This window comes from Frankliniella occidentalis, unplaced genomic scaffold (assembly GCF_000697945.3).
Source record: "Frankliniella occidentalis isolate FOCC.00 unplaced genomic scaffold, Focc_3.1 Scaffold13, whole genome shotgun sequence".
In the NCBI taxonomy this organism is placed as follows: Eukaryota; Metazoa; Arthropoda; class Insecta; order Thysanoptera; family Thripidae; genus Frankliniella; species Frankliniella occidentalis.
Window position 1 is genome coordinate 2,602,477 of NW_026267143.1, and position 19,286 is coordinate 2,621,762.

The following is a 19,286-nucleotide window of genomic DNA, read 5'->3' on the forward strand; positions in this document are numbered from 1 at the left end:
TTGAAAAAAGAACTGGACCATAAATTTGATTGGCAAGAACACAAAATTCAAATAAATATTGAAGCAGCTCACTCTACAAATATTTCTGGTACATGCTGAAAAGGCAAAACACCTAAATCTAATTGTTATAAGGCAACATCAGACTTTACTGTACTGCAATACTTACATTGATGGCAAGGCATAAGACATTATTCTTTCCAATATATCTTATAGACACAGGCACAACATATATACTAAGATAGTAAACTTTAAACAGGCAAAGAACTATCAAGAAAGAAATCTTGACCAAGCAGACACAGAGATTCAGACGAATAGTTAAATAGTTTCACATTTGGTAACAATTTTTATAAGGCAGGTCATCTAACAATAAGTGCAAATGTTAGGCTGATCTGAGTTGATCTGAATACTTTATAAGCAAATTATAATGCCCATTTTAAAGATAATATACAATTGAATAAAATTACTTTATCAATACTGAACAATATTCATTATAAATAGGTTTTTATTCTTTTTACGATTTTAACTGAGATAAATTCTTTGGCAAGCAAACTTGGCTCATGTGTTTCAAATAAATCAAAACAAAAGAGTCAAAAATTTTGACTTGGATAAACATAACGCGATTCAGTTCAACCCAGATTTAAAATAAAACAATACCTTACATAAGATAATGAAACATACACATAAAATATCTACACGGAGATGATGTTTTGAGGGCACTTATGAGTGGCACAGCAAACAGTTCAGAATTAAATTAATCATGCAAAAACAAAAGTGCACCGAGCACTTGGTATTTAGAGCGCAAAATGATTCTGACACTTGATAAGTGTAAACACATTACAGCAACCAAATCAATATTCAATTCATCAATTCAATATTTGAGGACAGGACATATGTAATAAAAGGTAACCTAGAAAACATAAGTTATATTATTTTCTACTCAAATGTTAACAACCAAGAACAGTTCACAAAAATTATTACTTGCCTTGCAAAAAACTTGTTTGTATGACAGTTTATAATTATGATTAAGTCTAAGAGTTAAAAACTGCTGATTCTAAAATTCGTCACAAGTTTGTGGAAAGACATGACACCCGTATTGCTAACCTGCTTTCATCATTGATCACTGGAATGAAATACTGGGTTACTGTATGATAAAAAGTAATTTAATTTTGTAAATTTAAATTTGATTCAGGGTAAAAAGATCTCAGAAGAGTTAGAAACCTTATGAAACCTTTTTCAAGAAACACTTAATCTGATGGAAAAAGAGTCTCTATGGCCCACAACACACGCACATTGCATCAATCAATGTCCAAAGCTTATGATGAAGGAATCAAACTGAAAACTTTGCTACTTGGAGGAAATGCAAAATAGGTAGTTCACATGAAGAAAAAAAAAGAAGAGAACTGAGAGAAAAAGAAAAGAAAAAAGAAACAAACAATGAAAACTCAGCCACTTGGGATTTCATGGATTTGATACTGCATTAACAACATCAACAACTCTGTACTTGCTTTTTTTTTTCTTTTGGCAGTTTAGAGAGAAAGAAGCATTTAAGTACAGAGTTGCGCACAGAATGTATCTCTGTTACCAAACTAGAGGAATACTTTAACTGTATTACTCTTGAGCACAGAAAGAACAACCTGTTTAATTTCAGTGCATTAAGTCCTCCAGACTATTAGAGAAGGCCCACAATAATAGAAGAATCTGTCAGTCAATTGGAGGTGATTATCACTGTGATTGAGCACTAAGTAAGCAGACTATAGTATACCTTAGGCATCAGTCTTCTGAATAGATCCTGCGGGGAGTTGCCTGGAGAGAAAATTTGAGTAGTGAAGAGCTCGAGAATGCTTTGTTTTTCAATTACAGACACAAGACTTAGCAAGTGTCACTTATAATATACTACAGCATAAGCAAATTTCAGCAAACTAAATAGAATTAGTTGCAGTCTACACCTAGCAGCACATTCAGAAGAATAATTTGTACAATATCTTTGCCATAAGATACACAAATTTGTACTAAGAAGAAACTTCTTGAAAAAAAAATATTCCTAGTAATATGTTTCAGACAAACTATCGAATAATGTGAGACCTGACTGCCAAAAGCATAGATTGAAGTCAAACTAGAGAATTGTATTTTCCTCAAAACAGCAGAAGACAGTAAAGTAGTATATACACATGATTGATTCACAGTAATGACTGCTTATGTTTTTGATCAGTTATGTAAATTAACAAAACATAAAGACAACCAAACACCACCCAAGAATGGAAGATATACATCCACACAGTTCAATGTCATCAGTTAACCTTCCAAACTGTAGAGATCCATCTATTAATAAATTGAAAGGAGATCCCTTTACTCAATACTTCTATGACCAATATGGGAATCAGTCCAATTATCTGGAAAACAAGATGAAACTGTATGTTTGAGTAGATACTATAAGCAGCCATTGCAGAGGGTTTACTGCACAAAAGCGAGTGGAACTGAAGCTTTCACAGCCAGAACTCTTATCACAGACACACTCGATGCAAATTCTACAAGAGATTGCAAAGATAATAAAACCAAAAGCAGAGATAGTTTTATCAATGGGCAGTTCCAAAAGCTTGACATTCTTTAGAAACCAGAATAGTACATTAGGTAATGTACACACGTAAAACGAAAATAATTTTCTCTCTCTTAGAATAAAACATACGGAAATAAAGGTAAATAAAATTAGAACAGAATTGATTAATTGTAGTTAACCAGTCGCCTAAAGTCATTGCAGAATGTAGAATGTCTCTATGCATAGGTACAAGTTATGACAAGTAGATTGAAGTAAATTGAATTAAAAAAACAACATAGAGTAACAAGAAGGACCGGATACTGTCCTTCATACAGGCCGTTTTCTTCTTGGTTGCACAGACATTGGTGGTTTAAGTGCTTCTGGTTCTGATGGTGATGATGCCAGCTCCTGAACACAAGGAGGGAAAATAAATTATACAGCAAAAATCAGTAGAAACTTAACTCAAATCTGAGTAAGATCTGTCTTTCACAAGAGACTCGTCTATGTCCAAACTGACAAGAAAGATCTTAGGATAGACAGCAGAGTTGTGCGCACAACTGAGATTTTGCCTCGCGCACAACTCTGATCGAGATATCATTGTCAGTAACAGATTAACGGTGCAGAATTCAGTATAACTTACGTTTAAATTGGTACAGGATGCAAGCCTCATTTGTGCTAATTGCGAGGCAGGAGTCAAATTGGTAGTGCTGCCAAAGGGAGACATCATGGATGATACTGCTCGTTTTAATTTGCTCGGAGTCTTTGAATTAAAGGAAAAGGTACGACCTATTTTCATTTTGGTGCGTGATGCTAATCTAGGACACAATAAAAATGACACAAGTTTAAGATTGCAGCATGTAAAATTAAAATAGGAAAATTATGAAAATTTGAAAACTTTACTTCAAACAACTTACTTGAAAGCCTTGCTCAATGTACCAAATGCAGCATCATTTGCACTAATGTCCAGCTCATTATAGTCAATTGGCGACAAAAAATAGGCCTAGATAGAACAAGAAAGCATTTTAGCTCATGCCCAAATACTGAACTGAATAAATGTTTAATGGCCAGAGCTCAGGTTGATAAACTGAGGATTGAACATGGAAATTTGTTGATCCTAGGTATTTATAACGTTTGATGCTAGCTGTTTCTAGGTTGAGCAGGTTCGGGAAATTGGGTGTTGCTGACAAATTACTTAAGCCTCAAAATGCAACAGAATTGAGAGAGTGAATGCTGCTTTTCATTCTTGTGGCTAATACAGGTTTCTGTCTGTTTCAGTCTTTCTAGTGGGAGTGGAGGAGCAGTATGTTTCATTTGATCCAGTTGATGTGATGGAGTGATAAATGCACTTGCACTTGTTGCGTTTTACAAATTCAACAGCAAACAACACTCAAACAAATCTTGTGTAGAAAAAAAATGTACTGCTCTTAACCAAAAACAAAAACCTAAGACAAAAATATTTTTAAAAAAGAATGGCACTGCTCTATCCCTCAGTTCTGATGCATTTCACTTTTTAACCAAAGTTCCAGTTTTTAACTGACTGAACCTACAAAAAGACAGCTGTGAAGGTGTCTACACAAGGTGTCACTAAATTGGCTAAGTGAGTCTTAAGTTTACCTAGCTAGTCCTACATTTAGACACCCACCTAGCTCCAGCCATAAAATATACACACATCTAAGGGCTTCAAAACCGAAACTACAGAGAAACTCACCGCATCAGCCTTACACACGGTATTGGCAAGTTGCCTGCAAAGTGTCTGCAGAAAATTATTTTTATCGATATCTTCATCCGAAAGGGAAAATGAATAGAGCTTTTCTTTGAGCTCTTGGTTGCTCCGACATTTTAGAGCAAATATATTTTCTGAAAACAGAGAAGACATATTAACAACTGTACTAAAATGACACAGTGCCTCCCACCAGCTTTCTTTCAAGAGCTGTACTGTAGCAGACGCATGCATGCATGTGGACGGGTCAGCCAGTAATATTATCTAACATTAACCCATTTTCAGTAAACCGCCTGCGATACAGAATAACTTTTACAAGGTTAGGGGCCTATTGGAAAAACCAGAACCTATATAAATACACCCAAGTTAATAAAAACATTCACCTTCATTGTTCCCCTCTCTTTCCACATCAAATACTCTTTTGATATCAGAGAGGGGTATGAGTCGCACATGCTTGAAATGTTTGCAGCTACGCAATGTGGCTGTATTAGGGCTTTTAAGGGATGTTCCCTTGGATCTTTTCTTGCAAATCTAAATGTTGAAAAAGAGAAAATGCTTTGTAAGGATAGATAGAAAATGCTGGTTGTACCAAGTGAAAGAAACCAAGGTACTAACCTCTAAAATATCTGAGAAGAGAAAAAATACAAGGGCATCTCCTCGCCCACTCAACTCATTGCTGAGCTCTATTACGTCACATCGAGTTACAAACGCCCGGTGAGAGGAGACAAGGTGAGGAGGGCAGTTCTCAATATCATTAAAGATAGAGAACATGTCCATACACGCTTCCATTCTTCTTTTATCTTCATTTATATGCGTCATGACTTCACGAACTGCATGAAGCGCCTCATCCAAGGCTGCATGGTCGGGGTTGTCCTTACGGGTATGTTTTAAAATATCTCCCAACAAGAGAGATATGCTAGGCAGTCTTTGCACTGGTCTTATGAGCAGCTCACCTAGAGTTTGCCTTCCACATTCCGGTTTACTTTGACAAACTTTCAGGAAAGCATGAAACCTTGGTTTGGTTTCGTCACATTTGTGAAGCATTTCTTTTGTCTGTTCAAAAAAGTTTACAAAAGGCGGATATGCTTTAACCATATCCCGAGAATGCCTCAGTATAATGCTGCCAATACTTGTTGTTTCTGTCCAATTTGCATTTGCTCTGATTAGTTCTTGAAGCATAGCAGCGTGTAAATCATAAATAGGTGGAAGGTGGCCAAATATTGTTTTCAACTCTGTATTATCCAATAAAGGGCCCTCCCCCTCGGAAAACTCCTCCAAAGGTTTCTTGATTAAGGTCATGATAGTCCTTAGAATACCAACATAGTTAGTTTCAGTTTGTACCAGCTCATGGAAAACTTGCTGTCTTGGGCTAAGATTGCTGAGACTTTTCAGCGTAGCAGCTTCCACTTCATCAGTGGACAACTTCTCTGAAACAGTTGAGCAGTCTAAAAATGAACTACTGAGACTCAAAAGCCCAGCATCACTTATGGAGGAGCGCCGCTTATGAATACTGGGAGAATCTGGGATCTGTCTTGAAACACCATCCCGAATTCTTTTCCTTTTCCTCAGGCGGGATGATGTAGGAGTACCAAGGGAATCCCTAGATGTAGCCGGACTCATAACTCCTTCTAAGCACTATTTGATACAAAAGTGGGAAAAAAGGAAATTTAAATTAGATTAGAAAAAGACATTGAAACAGGGATTGGGTGAGACTAAGAAATTTTGAATAAATACTCACGCCTTCAAATTTATATTCTGTTTCATCTGCTGCCCCCTCATTTTGCACTGAGATCCAGAACCACTCAGGCTTGACAATATGGGAGGACATCAGGCCAAATGTAGAAGCTTGGGCTTGAACATTATCAACCACCTGCAGGGTATCAGAAATATATTAGTTGTGACATTTCTCATATAAACAAAAGAATGAACATTGAATTAAAAATTATAACAACAGGCAAGCACAAAAAACTAAAATTTAAAAAAATAGTTACTTAAAACTGTAACTTATTCAAAGGCAGGCCTTTGATTTGACCCAACCGAATCTAAAAGCAATGTAAAAGACTTAACACATGCGAAGATATGGATTAATTTAAATATAATGAAAATCTGTATTGAATGAGAAAGCCTAGAGAAGTGAATGGGTTTCAAACGCTAGTTGAAATAAATTTAGTTAGGTTAGCAAAATGGCTGGAAATAAATACTTCAACTTCAGAGGCCAAAATTGTTCACAAATACACTTAGAAAGACTAAAAAGATACAGAAAGTAAGAGCCAGCCCCCACAGAAAATCCATACACAGTCTCTCAAGTAGTTAGTAGAGGGAAAAGCAAAACAGAAACTGAAGACAAGCTAGTACCGGTGCAGATGTGGTGTCCTCTTGATCGCACATCATAGGATCATCTATCACTTGTGCCACACAGTCTGGATGGATACAAGTTGGCGAGGGCTTTTCAAAGGTTTGTGTTGTTCCAGGAGGAGTTGTAGGAGGACTAGTTTGGTCCATTGGATCAGATACCAAGTCCCAGTCCTCTGCAGTGACCATTTCATCATGAGAACTATCATGGTGATCATCCACAAATTTAGGGGTTGAAGTTGGCAGCTCACTTATACTTGGAAAATATGGAACTTTCGGAGTTTTGGATGGTACAAAACTAAGTTTTGGAGTTTCATAACTAGAAGTGGAAGGACTTTTGGATTCAGGAGTACGAGGAGAACTGGAACCATCCTCTTCACGAATAGCAGGATATTTGTTAGGAGACAACAGCAAATGAAGAAAAGATGATCGCCTCCTTTGAGGCGGAATTGGATGGGGCAGATCTGAGCACTTGGAATGTTGGGACTTGTTTTCACCCACAGGCACAGGAGCAGTCTTGCCCTTGAGCAGGCTATAAGCCTTGTAACTCTCCACCACCTGTAAACACACCCACACCATCCCTGATTGTGTGCACCAAGCATGCTCAAGAGATACTGAATTTTTTAAAAGACGTGCATGAAAACTCCAAAGCATGTGTGCCTTGATTATAATATTTTAATATTTTTATGGTTAAGAAAATATGAAAAAAAAATCAGAATAAAAATCTGATGTAGTAAATAAAGGGGCCCAAAAGTTAATAAATCTAGTAAGTCAACGGCTACCTATGCGTTGGTGTGCCACAACATGAAATCTACGACTTATATGGAAGTGAGAGTTTCTCTTTTCTCACCTGAAATGATCCTTCTGTTACCATGCACAAACACAGAAAAATGAGTTACTTAAAATTAATGAATATAGGTAGATGAGAAAGAGACAGAGCGGGAAGAGAGTTGGTGCATAGAAGTACAAGTTTCATCTGATTAATTAAAATCAAATTTGGAAAAGACCCTTTGACATATTGGAGACAGACCCAATATCCAGTGCCTTTAATAAGAAATAGCAAAACAGGCAAATCAAACTTACAACGTGACTGCAGTCTGACATATCTGCAACAGTGCCCCCGTTTTCCACAAGAACTTCTTCCATGTGTTTTTTTTCCTCTTCCGGAAACCCCACAAAACAAACTTTCGCCCCTTGGAAGGGTTTTAATTTGAAATTGGCCTACAAAGAAAAAGATTTAAAACAAAAAAAATCAGTACTTCAATGTAACACAATATTGGCACTGGAGGCAATGAGGTTATTGTTCTCTTACAGTGAAGTCTGATGCTGCTGCACCAAATCCAACTTCTTTCCTTCTCTGCCAAGCAGCAAACACCCAGTCCTCAGACATAACGGGCACTCTAAATGTGGTGGCATAATGGTATTTCTTGCCACCACATCCCTGTGCAATCAAATGGGTGACAGAGACCGACATCTCTTTTCTGATGCTGCCACCCATTGATTGCACCAACTTCACCAACTTCATCTGGAGAATCAAATGAATATCAAGTATCAGTTCATGCCACAGTAGAAATTCAAAGAGAAAATATGAGTGAACTATGAAAACAACTTGATATTTAGATCAGGATTAAACAGATTTATACCAAAGACATACCAAATGGTCCTTTTTTCTGAATCCGGTAAAGCAGACAACCAAACCACTCATAGAGGTTGAAAAAAGTGGCCGAGTGGTGGACGGAAGATTTTCACCTCTGTCTGTCAACTCTAGGAGAGCTGTGCGTCCTAGCACCCTGTATGAAATAAAATGTGAATGATGAGACACAAATTTTTTATAATTCAGAATATAGGGAAGTAGTTAAGATAAATCCAAGACAACCTGAATCGGGGATTGTGAGGTGCTTCAAACAATGGGCCTTCCATGTCGTCCACAATAAAAATAGTGTTTTCAACTAAATCTATAAGTTCACTACCAGTAGCTGAAAGGGAGACTGGTAAACCCAATGCCTGTAAAACCAAAAGAAAAAAATAAGATGTAAGTATAACTACAAAAAAAACAAGTTATAAAAGAAAATATTCTTGGTGACATTGATAGGAAAGCTTAATGTGAATACAGCCTTGTGAGGACAGAGCTGAAGCAATGTTTGAGGTAATGAGAAACCAACACATTCTAAGCGGTTGTGAAAAAATAATGTCACTTTTCGCTGCACGCAAAGATTACAACCCAATGTACTTTGCGGCACACTAAAAATAAATAAGAAGTTTACTGACCTGCACTGCAGACATTACTAGAGGGTCCAGGGCCAGTGAGCCAACAACACAAATTTGCTGGCATGTCCCAGCTAGCTCTGAAAGCATACAAAAAATAAAAAAATCAAGTGACAAGTGCACCAATAAAATGCCCCAGCCAAAATTTCAGCTGATGGGATGGAGAATGCAAGTGACTTTCTAAAGGTCTGGAATTCGATCAACTGCAGCATAGTGATATTCTTCAACAAAGTAATAGAGACTTATGTATCTCATTGTAAACAACACATAGCAGGTTACTAAAAGAAATAGTTGGAGAGTCATTAATATTGTTTAGTAAATGAGTCAACAAGCGAATACAAAACGAAAATCACATAAAATGTAAATAAAATGCTGTAGTAAAATAGATTAACAAAATAATATGGCAGTTAAAAGGAAAAATGGCCTGAAGTAGGCCTAACGTCTAGGTCATCGACAGTTAGGTTGGACGGCTTTCGATCAAAATGAAGACTTTCATAAAAATAGTTAATCTAAGCCTTCGTGACATGAATTCAAATGAGGAGCTGGAAACACTGCAATTTTCGATAAGATTCATATTGTTTATTTAACTTACCCAACCTACTCCCACCCCCGTCTTCTTCCTCCATGATCCTAGCGTCCTTAAAACGGAGCAGAGGGGGTTAAAGGACCTCAGTCAAAAGGGCAGGGAAGATGCAGTTAACACTTGCAAACCAAAGCAAAAATATTTTTCTCCGACAGCAACGGTAATCCATTCATTGTTTGTTATTATCCAACAACAACAATTATTGTTGTCGAAATTTACGTTACTTTTTAATGTTTGAAAGAAACGTATCAAGGCCTTCTAAACATAAACGAAAAAACGAGTCACTTTTGTTTTCACGAGATGTGCAGTCAAGTTAACCAACTGTAAAAAAAAAGAAAAACAAGAAGATACAAGTTTCTTTCAATTACTTCATTTTTTCTGCCAGGAAAAGACGAAATTTTAAGAGCACGTGAGATAATGCTTTTTAAGTTTTGTATGTTCTGAAACAAAAAGGGAAGCTCAGTCCGATTGACGAGGTACGTTACGCTGCTACTCCTGAAAATGTTAAGAGCTCGGCGGACGATTCGAAAATCAGGCAGATCGAGCGGGGTGGCATTTTGGCCGCATTCATTTTGCAGCTTGATATCTTTCTTGTAATTGTTTTACTCTTACTCCGGTTAGGGTAGAGTATGGGCTACGGTCGTTGCGGTTGTTTGCAGTTTTCTCTATCTATGCGCAAGCGCGTACCTCCTCGTACCCTCCCGCTCCCTCCCCCCTCTCCGTGCGTCTCCCGCCTCCCGCCCTCGCCTGCCGCCCGCGCCCGCCCGGTGGATCGCATCGCAGCACTTTCCGCACCCGTTTGGTTTCTTCAAGCTCGTGTGTGTGTGGTGTGCGGTGGTCCAGAGTTCCATCTTACCCGGCATCTCAAGTAAAGCTTCAAAATTCCAAATCTTAAGCTTTTGAAGTCTGCAATGAAGGTAAATGTTCTGTTTTTAAGAATTCTGCTTTCCAATGGCATTTCGCCCATGAAAGGTTTTCAAGCAAACCACGAGCAAACCTTTAGCAGTTAGGCTCTCACTGGCCCAACCGCCGTAGTTACATTTCTTTGAAAAGAGAGAAGCAATTCTGTTAGTCCCTGCAATAGCTTTCAACCAATACTAGTAAAACTTAATTGCATGGCACATTCTATAGTCAATTTCATTAATGTATATACGTGGTTTTGTTTCTGGGTCTAGGGTGGCTCCTAGGTTATCCCGCGTGGTCTGAGATTTTCTTTGAGGTGTGTACTCTTGTGCCGCTTACTCGTACTCCTTTTGACTTCCCAAGCTTGACGTAAATGTGAGCACATTCTCTAACAACCAAGAATGATTGTAGTCACCTTTTCATTTTCGGCGTCTCCTTTGTTATCTTGCAGCCCGTTCTCTGTGCCGGTAGGGTTATGATGAGCTGACGGCCATTGTTTGGAAGAAGCAGCATGATTTTGATGCCTTGCCATGTATTGTCATGCCACTTCGTTTTAACCCCCTTTGTTGGAAGCATTTACTAGTTTTGATGGTTATGACAATATATTTAGAAACTGTCATTCCAGAATTTATGGCTGAATATTTGTGCTTTTTTCTATGGTCTGGTCCAGATCCAAATGTGGTTTTAAGTTTAGCTCATCTTTTTGCAGGGGTGCAAGCTAGAAGATAACATGGAAGTTGCATCGGAGGTGGGAACTCCCACCAAAGAGAATAATGTGACCAAAGAAAAGACAGAGAAAAATGAAGCTAATGAAGAAGTAAAAGTGGAAGAAATGACATCACGAGATTATTATTTCGATTCCTATGCTCATTTTGGTATCCATGAGGAAATGTTAAAAGATGAAGTTAGAACGCTTACTTATAGGAATTCAATGTATCACAACAAGCATCTCTTCAAGGTTGGTTTACTTCTTGCAAATCAGTCCAGTTCACTTTTCTGTACTAAACGTATAATTCAACTATTTTTTATTTTTTTTACAGGACAAAATAGTTCTTGACATTGGTTGTGGTACTGGCATCTTATCAATGTTTGCAGCCAAAGCTGGAGCTGCCAAGGTCTTTGGAATTGACTGTTCAAATATTGTTGAATATGCTAAAAAAATTGTTGATGCAAACGGTCTTAGTGACACAGTTACCATTGTCAAGGGAAAGGTAAGAGGCTCTTCATGTCAAGGCGGTATTTTAATCATGTTATTTCTATAAAGTGTGGACTTTTAGTGGGCTTTTTACTCTTCAGGTTGAGGAAGTGGAACTTCCAGATGGTATCACCAAAGTTGATATCATTATTTCAGAATGGATGGGCTACTGCCTTTTCTATGAGTCGATGTTGGATACAGTATTGTATGCTAGAGACAAGTGGTTGCAACCAGATGGTCTTATGTTCCCTGATAGAGCCACTCTCTTTGTCACTGGAATTGAAGATCGTCAGTACAAAGATGAAAAAATTAACTGGTGGGATGATGTTTACGGATTTGACATGAGCTCCATTAGAAAGGTTGCGATCAGTGAACCCCTAGTAGATGTGGTTGATCCAAAACAGGTAATTTTTTGCTTAGTTTTTGTTTCTTGAATTATTACATGATTTTGTTACTAAAGAAATTCTTTCCTCTAGGTTGTTACTAATGCTTGTTTGATCAAGGAAGTGGATTTATACACTGTTAAAAAGGAAGATTTAGACTTCTCATCACCTTTCCACCTCCAAGTGAGGCGGAATGATTATGTTCAAGCTCTTGTGACATACTTCACAATTGAGTTTTCCAAATGTCACAAGAGGACGGGCTTCAGCACTGCCCCAGATGCGCAGTACACACATTGGAAGCAAACTGTATTTTATTTTGATGAGTACATGACTGTGAAGAAGAATGATGAGATAAGTGGTGTATTCTCAATGAAGCCCAATGCACGGAATAATCGTGATCTAGATTTCACTGTTGAACTAGATTTCAAAGGGGAATGTGGTGAAATGCATGAAGTTAACCATTATCGCATGCGCTGAAACTTTTATCATAGGTTTTGACGATTGTGGAAACTGTTAGGAACGTAGCTGCAGCCTTAATTCATAAGATCTGAGGTAATGTTTGCTTACAATTAGTACTTGTTTTGTAAGCAACAATTCTTTTGATATGTATTCTGTGAATTTTTTCTATGTCCTAGCTGTTTTCAAAGCTTCACATTTTATACTTTATATTGTAAGTGTTTGCTATGAAGATCACTTGTATTTTTTTTTTAAATTTGGTCACTAATGTGACAATCTTATTAAATGTAAACGTACTATACTTAATGTTACCTTTTTTTCTCCCAATCCATCAAACTGAAATGTTAATGTTACCAATTAAGTTTATCCCACTGAGATAATCATTGTCATAAATTCAAATGCTTGTCAGTTTACTTAGAATATCCAGTGATTGTTAAATGCTTGTAAATTAATTTGAAATGAAGTACATTCACACATCTAGAACAAATTGTTTATTTTTGACCCGCATTCTTAATTTTGTACACTCAAGTAACCAGTCCTTTTAAAGATGTTGCAAGCTTTTGAGTCTTGTAATCCGTACGAAGTTGTATAAAATTTACCAGTATGGAGTTGTCCAAACCCGCCTGAAAAGAAATAAGTTACAAAACGTCCAAGATAAATTCAGGAGCATGTGGGACTCTGACTACTTACCAATGTTTCACCAGAACACACTTGTTTCAGGTTTTCTGGTTTAACAAGCAGCAAATTACAAAGAGCATGCAGAGTATCAAATAAAGTATCAATTAATGGAATATGAAGTTCTTTTACACATTTACGATACTCATTTACATCCATGATGGCTATCATGGCACCAATAGAATTAAACTGAAACTGCTGCAAGTGCTCGTAAACAACCCTATGAAGACGAATACCCAATTCCAACAAGACACACTCTGCATTTTTACCATCTAAAGATGATTTAATGCGCTTTATGGTGCTGCTTAAGTACTGCACAACAGCCATGCATGCCTGTAACAAGTTGGGAAACCATGTGTGACTGAGAGAGATGGTGGCCATTTTAATCTTTAATCAGGCAAACAATTATGGGAGGGTTTGTTGCTTACAGGGGAAGCCATAGTGTCAAGATCAGCCTCTGGTTTGAAATCAGTTTTTTTCTGTTCAGTTTGGAGATAAATTTTTACCCATCCAACAATTGCACTGAGTGTTCTAGAAAATAGCAAGAAATCAAGTCAGGTATACGAATACTTATAAAGGCATAATTCAGATGAATCACACTAGTCTTCACCTGTCTAAGCCAGTATCTAGCTTGGATTCAATCTGTTCTAGCATTTGCCTTTTCTTATGAAGGCATTCAGCTTGTTTTGGTGTTGACCTGTGTTATTAAACAAAGAACCCTCATCAAAACATGCCCTACCTATATATGACTATAAAACATGATCAGGGCAGCCACAACTTAAGATGGATTTAGACATGTACAAACCAAAGCAAAAGCAAACATACACAAAGATGATGATATCTAATATATCTATCTGGGAGCTCATAAGAGCGACAGAGAGTGTAGTGTAGAAATCATCTTCTGTTTAACCGATTCTTCTTAATGTTATAACAAAAATTATATTATAAAGGACTTACATGATAATTGGCATTAAACTCTGAACTGTTTCCATTTCAAGATAATGAACTATCTCATTTGTTTGGCTTGCTACTTGAAGGAAATATAGTTGAGGCTGAGTCTTGTTCTCTGGAATAGGCACAGCTTGCAGGCCAAGCTCCAAAGCATAATCAACATAATCAGCCAACAACTGATTGAGGAGGACATCAAAGATAAGCTGTGCGTGGGCTGGTTGATCAGTTTGTTTTGACAGCTACAGAGGAAAGGAAAAAAAACACAAAAGAAATAACAACTTTTGGTTAGGCATTTTAAGTGGAAATGAGACTTACAACAGTGCACCGTTTAAATGCTTGTTTGCCTGTTTGGATTAGAGACTTTGCCACTTCCATAGATAGGAAGGTTTCTCCACCATAATCATCAATTTGTGCAATGTTTATGTTGGCCCTTGTTCCAATCACTGCTTGTAAATCTCTGCGTAAATCTTGAAATCTGAAAATAATTGACAGCAATGTCAACAAAATGGTACCGTATGATATTGCAATCACACAACCAATTACAAAGATCCAAGAACTTACCCCCCAGTTTGAATCTGGCGCTTATGATGACTCTTACTATCATAAAACTTCTGAATAGCAGCAACACTACATTCCTTGAGATTTCTAAGTTCATTTCTATGGGATAGAATATGTACAACATATATTATACACCATATTTAAATACATCAAACAAAAGAACTGGACAAATCGTTTAGGAGCCAAGTAGCAGATCAATTTACTCAAACATACCCAATATAATTTTCTAAATACTTCTGAAATATATTTTGGGTAAGTTTAGTGAGGTACATTTCATCATTACCCATCTCAAACATCATTAAGTCATTTGAGAGCTGTACTGTTCTGTAAAACAAATATAAAAATGATGCTAGCTTTATAGTTATTACATAATGCGTGGTATGAAACATACTGTTTAGTTCATTGTCTGTGGTACCTTGAATACAAGTCATGAAGATTTTCTAAATATAAATTAGTATTACTTTTGTCTGTCAGCCTGCTGACAATGTGATCCTATTTAAGAAACACAGAATAAGCAAATTTTCATGAAAGAATTCATGTGTTTAAAGAAGTTGACTTCTAGAACTTACCTGCAGTTTTCCATGGTAAATATTGAGAATAAACTTTGCCATCACTTGCTCAGGGTTTGAAAAAACCTCTTTCATTATGTCATAGTTTCTTCGACATAAAGGTATAACATTTTGAAACACATTTTTTCCAACAAATGCACGCTAGACATAATAATAAAAACAAGCCAATATTAGAAAGAAAAAAAGAGAGAGAAAAAAACAACACATGAAGGCATAATTTGGCAACTTACTTCTTGACTCTGCTCAATGAAAGCATCAACACATTGAGTGTAACCTTTAAAATGTGAAAGAATGGAGGCAATCTCTTTCATTCGGGCAATGTCTTCTTGTTTATGTGCAACAACAAACTCTTCAATCAATAGCTTCTCTATTTCATCATACTTTCCTGAAATTTTCTTCTTAGCATTCTCAAATCTAGAATGAGAAGTTTTAATGTATAATTAATTTAATTTGTTTAAGACAGCCTGAACAAGTTGCAGACCTGATTTTTGGAACAAAAGGTTGCAGACCCTTGCTCCCACTGACTTGGTCCAAGAAAACTAGAAAACTTTATTCACTAGAAATGTTTTGTGACAATGTCAATTTAACATATTAGAGTAAATAAAATTAAAAGAAAAAAAAGAACTTGCATTATTTAAAGTTGGCTATATTAAGCCTTGCCTAGTCTCAAAAAGCAATACCACACATAAAGTTTCACTGAGGCAGCAAAATGTAAATGTTTGACCTACATTGATAAATAATACCAAAACTCCAAATGCTAGAACTTCTTTGGAGCCAATTAATATTTTTTTTTTTAAAGTGTTTCAATGTACCGTTATAAATAATAGGTCTACTCCTTGGCGCAGAAGTTTTAGATAGTATACTAATTTCCATTAATTTGGGTTCATACTTATCAGAGGGCAGCTCTTGGGCTATGAGATGAAGTTTCTGTATAATATCTGCAGCCTCATCAATCTGTTAAGAGTAAACAAAAATCATTGGAGGCTAACAAAGATTGAGATGAATACAATAAGAAAACAAGAACAAAAAGTCAAACAAACCTGGGATTTGTCTAAGAATATGTCTAATGTGATAGGTCCAGGAGATAGAAACTCAGCAAAATGTGACATCAACCTCTGGGCTTCAACAGCACGAGACCGTGGGGTATTCACACTTTCCAGTTGATCTCCCAGGTGAATAACTTTTGTTGCAACATTATTAATTCTCTCGTCTAGTCCTTGGAACATTCCAACAGCAGCCTTGTACAGTCAGAAAAAGACATAAATTAAAATAAGTGTCCACGTGAATGGGGATTGGGTGATAATGAAGGAAAATCTTAGGTGACTAACAAACCTTATTTTTGTCTTGAAGTTGAGCGATTTCTTGACAGTGCCCATGTTCTTCTTCCTGGCACTGTTGTTCCAATCGTCCACATTTACGGTATTGTCTCTCCTGTAGCATCTGTAAATCTCTACAAAAAAATTGGAGGATCTTGCTTTCAGTGAGATTTTACAGAAGAAACTAAGGCAGTTTTTAACTATATAAACTTACTTAATGGCTTGTAGGAATGTTTCTTGCAGTGCGATTGGATCTAGTAACTCTTTGTTGCTATCTCTCACTGAAACTTGCATGGTTCTCTTTGCTAATCGTTCAACAAAAGCTTCAGGATCAAAAGGCTCCTGTAATAAAATAGAAGAGGATTAAGGTGCACTAAAAGTACAACATTGTGGGGAACAACCAAAGTTGAACGCAAGGAGCAAAGGAGAACCTTCATTGATGGTATTGATGACAAGATCAAATCAACGATCGAAGTAAATCACTAGCATTAAATTATTATAAGATTTGTACAAAAAGGTACTAGAGATTGAAAGTGAGGATTTTCATTTGAAAGCAGGAATTGGTTGATGTCAATAATAGCTCATGTACTACTAGTTACTTGCATTGATGGTTGGCGCCTGCAACGTAACCCCCTATTTTTTCCCCCACAAGAAATCTTTGTACAATACATTGCAAGTACTGACCTGTTCCAATTCTTTCATGTAAATCATGTTGCTTAACAATGAAGGTGACAGTTTCAATGATAAAATTGACAGCAACACACTACTGCTACTGCAACAACACACCCACAACCCACACACCCCAAGAACACAATATTAGAGATGGTGATGGCTGGGTCAGCCTTGAGACTACAGCAGACGAAGTATGGGTATGAGAAGTTGACTGCCCCAGAAGCGGCCATCAACGCCATCAACGTTCCTGGAGGCGGTATGGGTATCGAATAAGTGCTTGTTTCAAAAGAAAATGACCAAGAGCTCGGCACTTTTTAGCAGATGATACGCAGTTATCGTCAGCTTGTGGTTGTCCGGGAGAATACGCGGCAGCTTGATGGGTTGCCTACGCACTGGCGTGCAGGCGCGGAGGGCGAGGGGGGAGCGGTGGAGGTAGCGGGAGGCAACAACAGCAACAACCGGCCGCCCCCCATCACCTCTTCTATTAACCCTAACCCCTCGCCCCCCGAGGCTGCACGCCAGTGCGTAGGCAACCCATCGAGCTGCCGCGTATTCTCCCGGACACCCGGTACTGTACCTACTCTCGTTAAGTTGTAAGTTCGCCAGTTAAAGCGTTAAGTTCAAAGTTCACCAGTGAAAGCAGCAGATTGGTTGAACACCGTCGTAGCAGGTATCGAATATGTTTCGGCACTGGGGCTCTTGCGTGTCCCGCACCGTGGTCCCGGCCGTCCATTGTAGTGTAAAAGACTCATAAAACACGCGCCGCGCCACGCAGGCCGCGCCATCCACCGCCACGCCACGCTCGCCGCGCCCCCCTCGCCGGAACGCCAACCCCGCGATGCGTTCAACGCCTACGCCGCCGCCCCAAGTAACAGAGATTAGACAAGAATACATCAAACTGACATAATATTGACCTATTTTTTTTCAAACAGGTCACAGCAGCACTTATATAGACCAAGACTAAAATGTGCCACCTTAGCAAAAAAGCATTTCACGGCAAATTCTGGCGGTGCAAAGCTGAGAGTACCCAAGACAAGACGGTATATCCGAGGGACAGCCGGGAGGGTACCTAGAGGCACTATAGGAAGTATCCGGGAGGCACCCCCCGGGGGAGAGCCGGGGGGACCCGGGGGAGAGCCGAGGGGCAGCCGGGGGATAGCCGGGGTAGTGCCGGGGGAGTGCCTGGTGGGTTACCCGGTTGACGCCCGGTGCAGTTCGGGCAACCTCCGGGGAAGTACCTGGATGGTTACTCGGTTGCGCGGTGCAGGTCGGGCAACTCCCGGGAGGTGCCAGGTCCAGCTAGTTGTTCTCGGCCAGGGTAACTCATTTGTACCTTCCCCGGATTCATATGAAAGTCGCTCGTGGGGTAGTCGCCAACGCATCGCGAGGCGCGCGCGGCCGACGAGTAGGCAAACCGTCCGCAGGTGTGCTTGCGGTACAGTATACCTACAAAAGTGCGCGGCGTGAGTCAGCCCCCAGGTATAATTTGTACTACTACTTGTTTCTCAGAACAAAGCACGACCCTCACGATCAGCCCTCAATTAACGAGAGTCGTCGTGCACCTTCCTCGTGCATGGTTACTCGAGTATCGGCCTTATAAGGCCGAGATGGCCGGGCAGAAGGTATCACTCCATCGCCATGGCCCGCCTCAGCATCGCAGTCCTCGCCCTCTTCGCCGTCGCCGCGGTGAGTTCAACCCCGGCCCGGCGGTTCTCGTCACGGCATCCCTCCCACGAGCTAATGTGTTAATGTAACACACATTGCAGGTTGCCTCCGCTGGGGCTCCCCCACCACCACCGAAGGGGCCGGCCGGACCCCAGGGCCCCGCTCCTGCAGGAGGTGTGAAGGCTTGGCTGCACCAGAAGGAGGCCCAGCTGAAGCAGTGGGCTGGTCAGGAGAAGGCCAAGCTCCAGGTTAGAACAAAACCAGTGTCCTGTCCTTTTGGTGATAGCTTAGTAAGCCAACTCTGTCACCGTTGCTTTCGAGGTTCTCTGACATTCGCTTTCGCTTTCTTCAGGGCCAATGGAAGGAGAAGGTCGTTCCCCACATCCATGATCTGACCCAGAAGTTCGGCCAGCAGTGGCAGCAGAAGGCTCCCAAGATTGCCGCCCTCCTCAAGCAGAAGGCAGGAGCTGCATTCGAAAAGGCCGTCAAC

General features: G+C 39.1%; 4 protein-coding genes across 7 annotated transcripts in view; 2 read left to right on the forward strand and 2 right to left on the reverse strand.

Moving 5' to 3' along the window:
• Positions 1–122: 122 nt before the first annotated feature.
• Positions 123–9,738, reverse strand: LOC113211098 (protein ECT2). Of its 2 annotated transcripts, XM_026429362.2 has the most exons (14): positions 9,463–9,738; positions 8,874–8,950; positions 8,482–8,609; positions 8,260–8,395; positions 7,918–8,130; positions 7,689–7,826; positions 6,609–7,163; positions 5,992–6,123; positions 4,869–5,888; positions 4,637–4,784; positions 4,242–4,390; positions 3,448–3,533; positions 3,174–3,348; positions 123–2,941 (listed from the first exon to the last, which is right to left on the reverse strand). In XM_026429362.2, the coding sequence occupies exons 1-14, from the start codon at positions 9,494–9,496 to the stop codon at positions 2,861–2,863; spliced, it is 3,072 nt and encodes a 1,023-aa protein (XP_026285147.1). In that variant the 5' UTR covers positions 9,497–9,738; the 3' UTR covers positions 123–2,860. The 2 variants fall into 2 exon arrangements, with proteins under 2 accessions (XP_026285147.1, XP_026285148.1); XM_026429363.2 differs by lacking the exon at positions 6,609–7,163 and having other exon boundaries at positions 9,463–9,736.
• Positions 9,739–10,201: 463 nt separating this feature from the next.
• Positions 10,202–12,691, forward strand: LOC113211097 (protein arginine N-methyltransferase 1). 2 transcript variants are annotated; one of them, XM_026429361.2, is made up of 6 exons: positions 10,228–10,370; positions 10,629–10,672; positions 11,066–11,314; positions 11,397–11,567; positions 11,653–11,955; positions 12,028–12,691. In XM_026429361.2, the coding sequence occupies exons 3-6, from the start codon at positions 11,087–11,089 to the stop codon at positions 12,409–12,411; spliced, it is 1,086 nt and encodes a 361-aa protein (XP_026285146.1). In that variant the 5' UTR covers positions 10,228–10,370; positions 10,629–10,672; positions 11,066–11,086; the 3' UTR covers positions 12,412–12,691. The 2 variants fall into 2 exon arrangements, with proteins under 2 accessions (XP_026285144.1, XP_026285146.1); XM_026429359.2 differs by lacking the exon at positions 10,629–10,672 and having other exon boundaries at positions 10,202–10,370.
• Positions 12,692–12,866: 175 nt separating this feature from the next.
• On the reverse strand, positions 12,867–17,311 carry LOC113211096 (exocyst complex component 5). Of its 2 annotated transcripts, XM_026429358.2 has the most exons (16): positions 17,144–17,311; positions 16,674–16,801; positions 16,476–16,593; positions 16,184–16,381; positions 16,033–16,097; positions 15,374–15,557; positions 15,144–15,284; positions 14,990–15,066; positions 14,788–14,898; positions 14,578–14,673; positions 14,332–14,491; positions 14,023–14,255; positions 13,676–13,762; positions 13,494–13,596; positions 13,081–13,398; positions 12,867–13,013 (listed from the first exon to the last, which is right to left on the reverse strand). In XM_026429358.2, exons 1-16 carry the CDS (start codon positions 17,168–17,170, stop codon positions 12,915–12,917), a joined length of 2,145 nt encoding a protein of 714 aa, XP_026285143.1. In that variant the 5' UTR covers positions 17,171–17,311; the 3' UTR covers positions 12,867–12,914. The 2 variants fall into 2 exon arrangements, with proteins under 2 accessions (XP_026285143.1, XP_052119558.1); XM_052263598.1 differs by lacking the exon at positions 17,144–17,311 and having other exon boundaries at positions 16,476–16,613.
• Positions 17,312–18,754: 1,443 nt separating this feature from the next.
• LOC113211095 (uncharacterized) overlaps positions 18,755–19,286 on the forward strand; it is a 3,316-nt gene continuing 2,784 nt past the window's right edge. Inside the window, exons 1-3 of the mRNA XM_026429357.2 lie at positions 18,755–18,817; positions 18,898–19,044; positions 19,149–19,280. Of these exons, the coding sequence (XP_026285142.2) occupies positions 18,770–18,817; positions 18,898–19,044; positions 19,149–19,280 (327 nt within the window). The 5' untranslated portion in view covers positions 18,755–18,769. The remainder of the gene's footprint in view (positions 18,818–18,897; positions 19,045–19,148; positions 19,281–19,286) is intronic.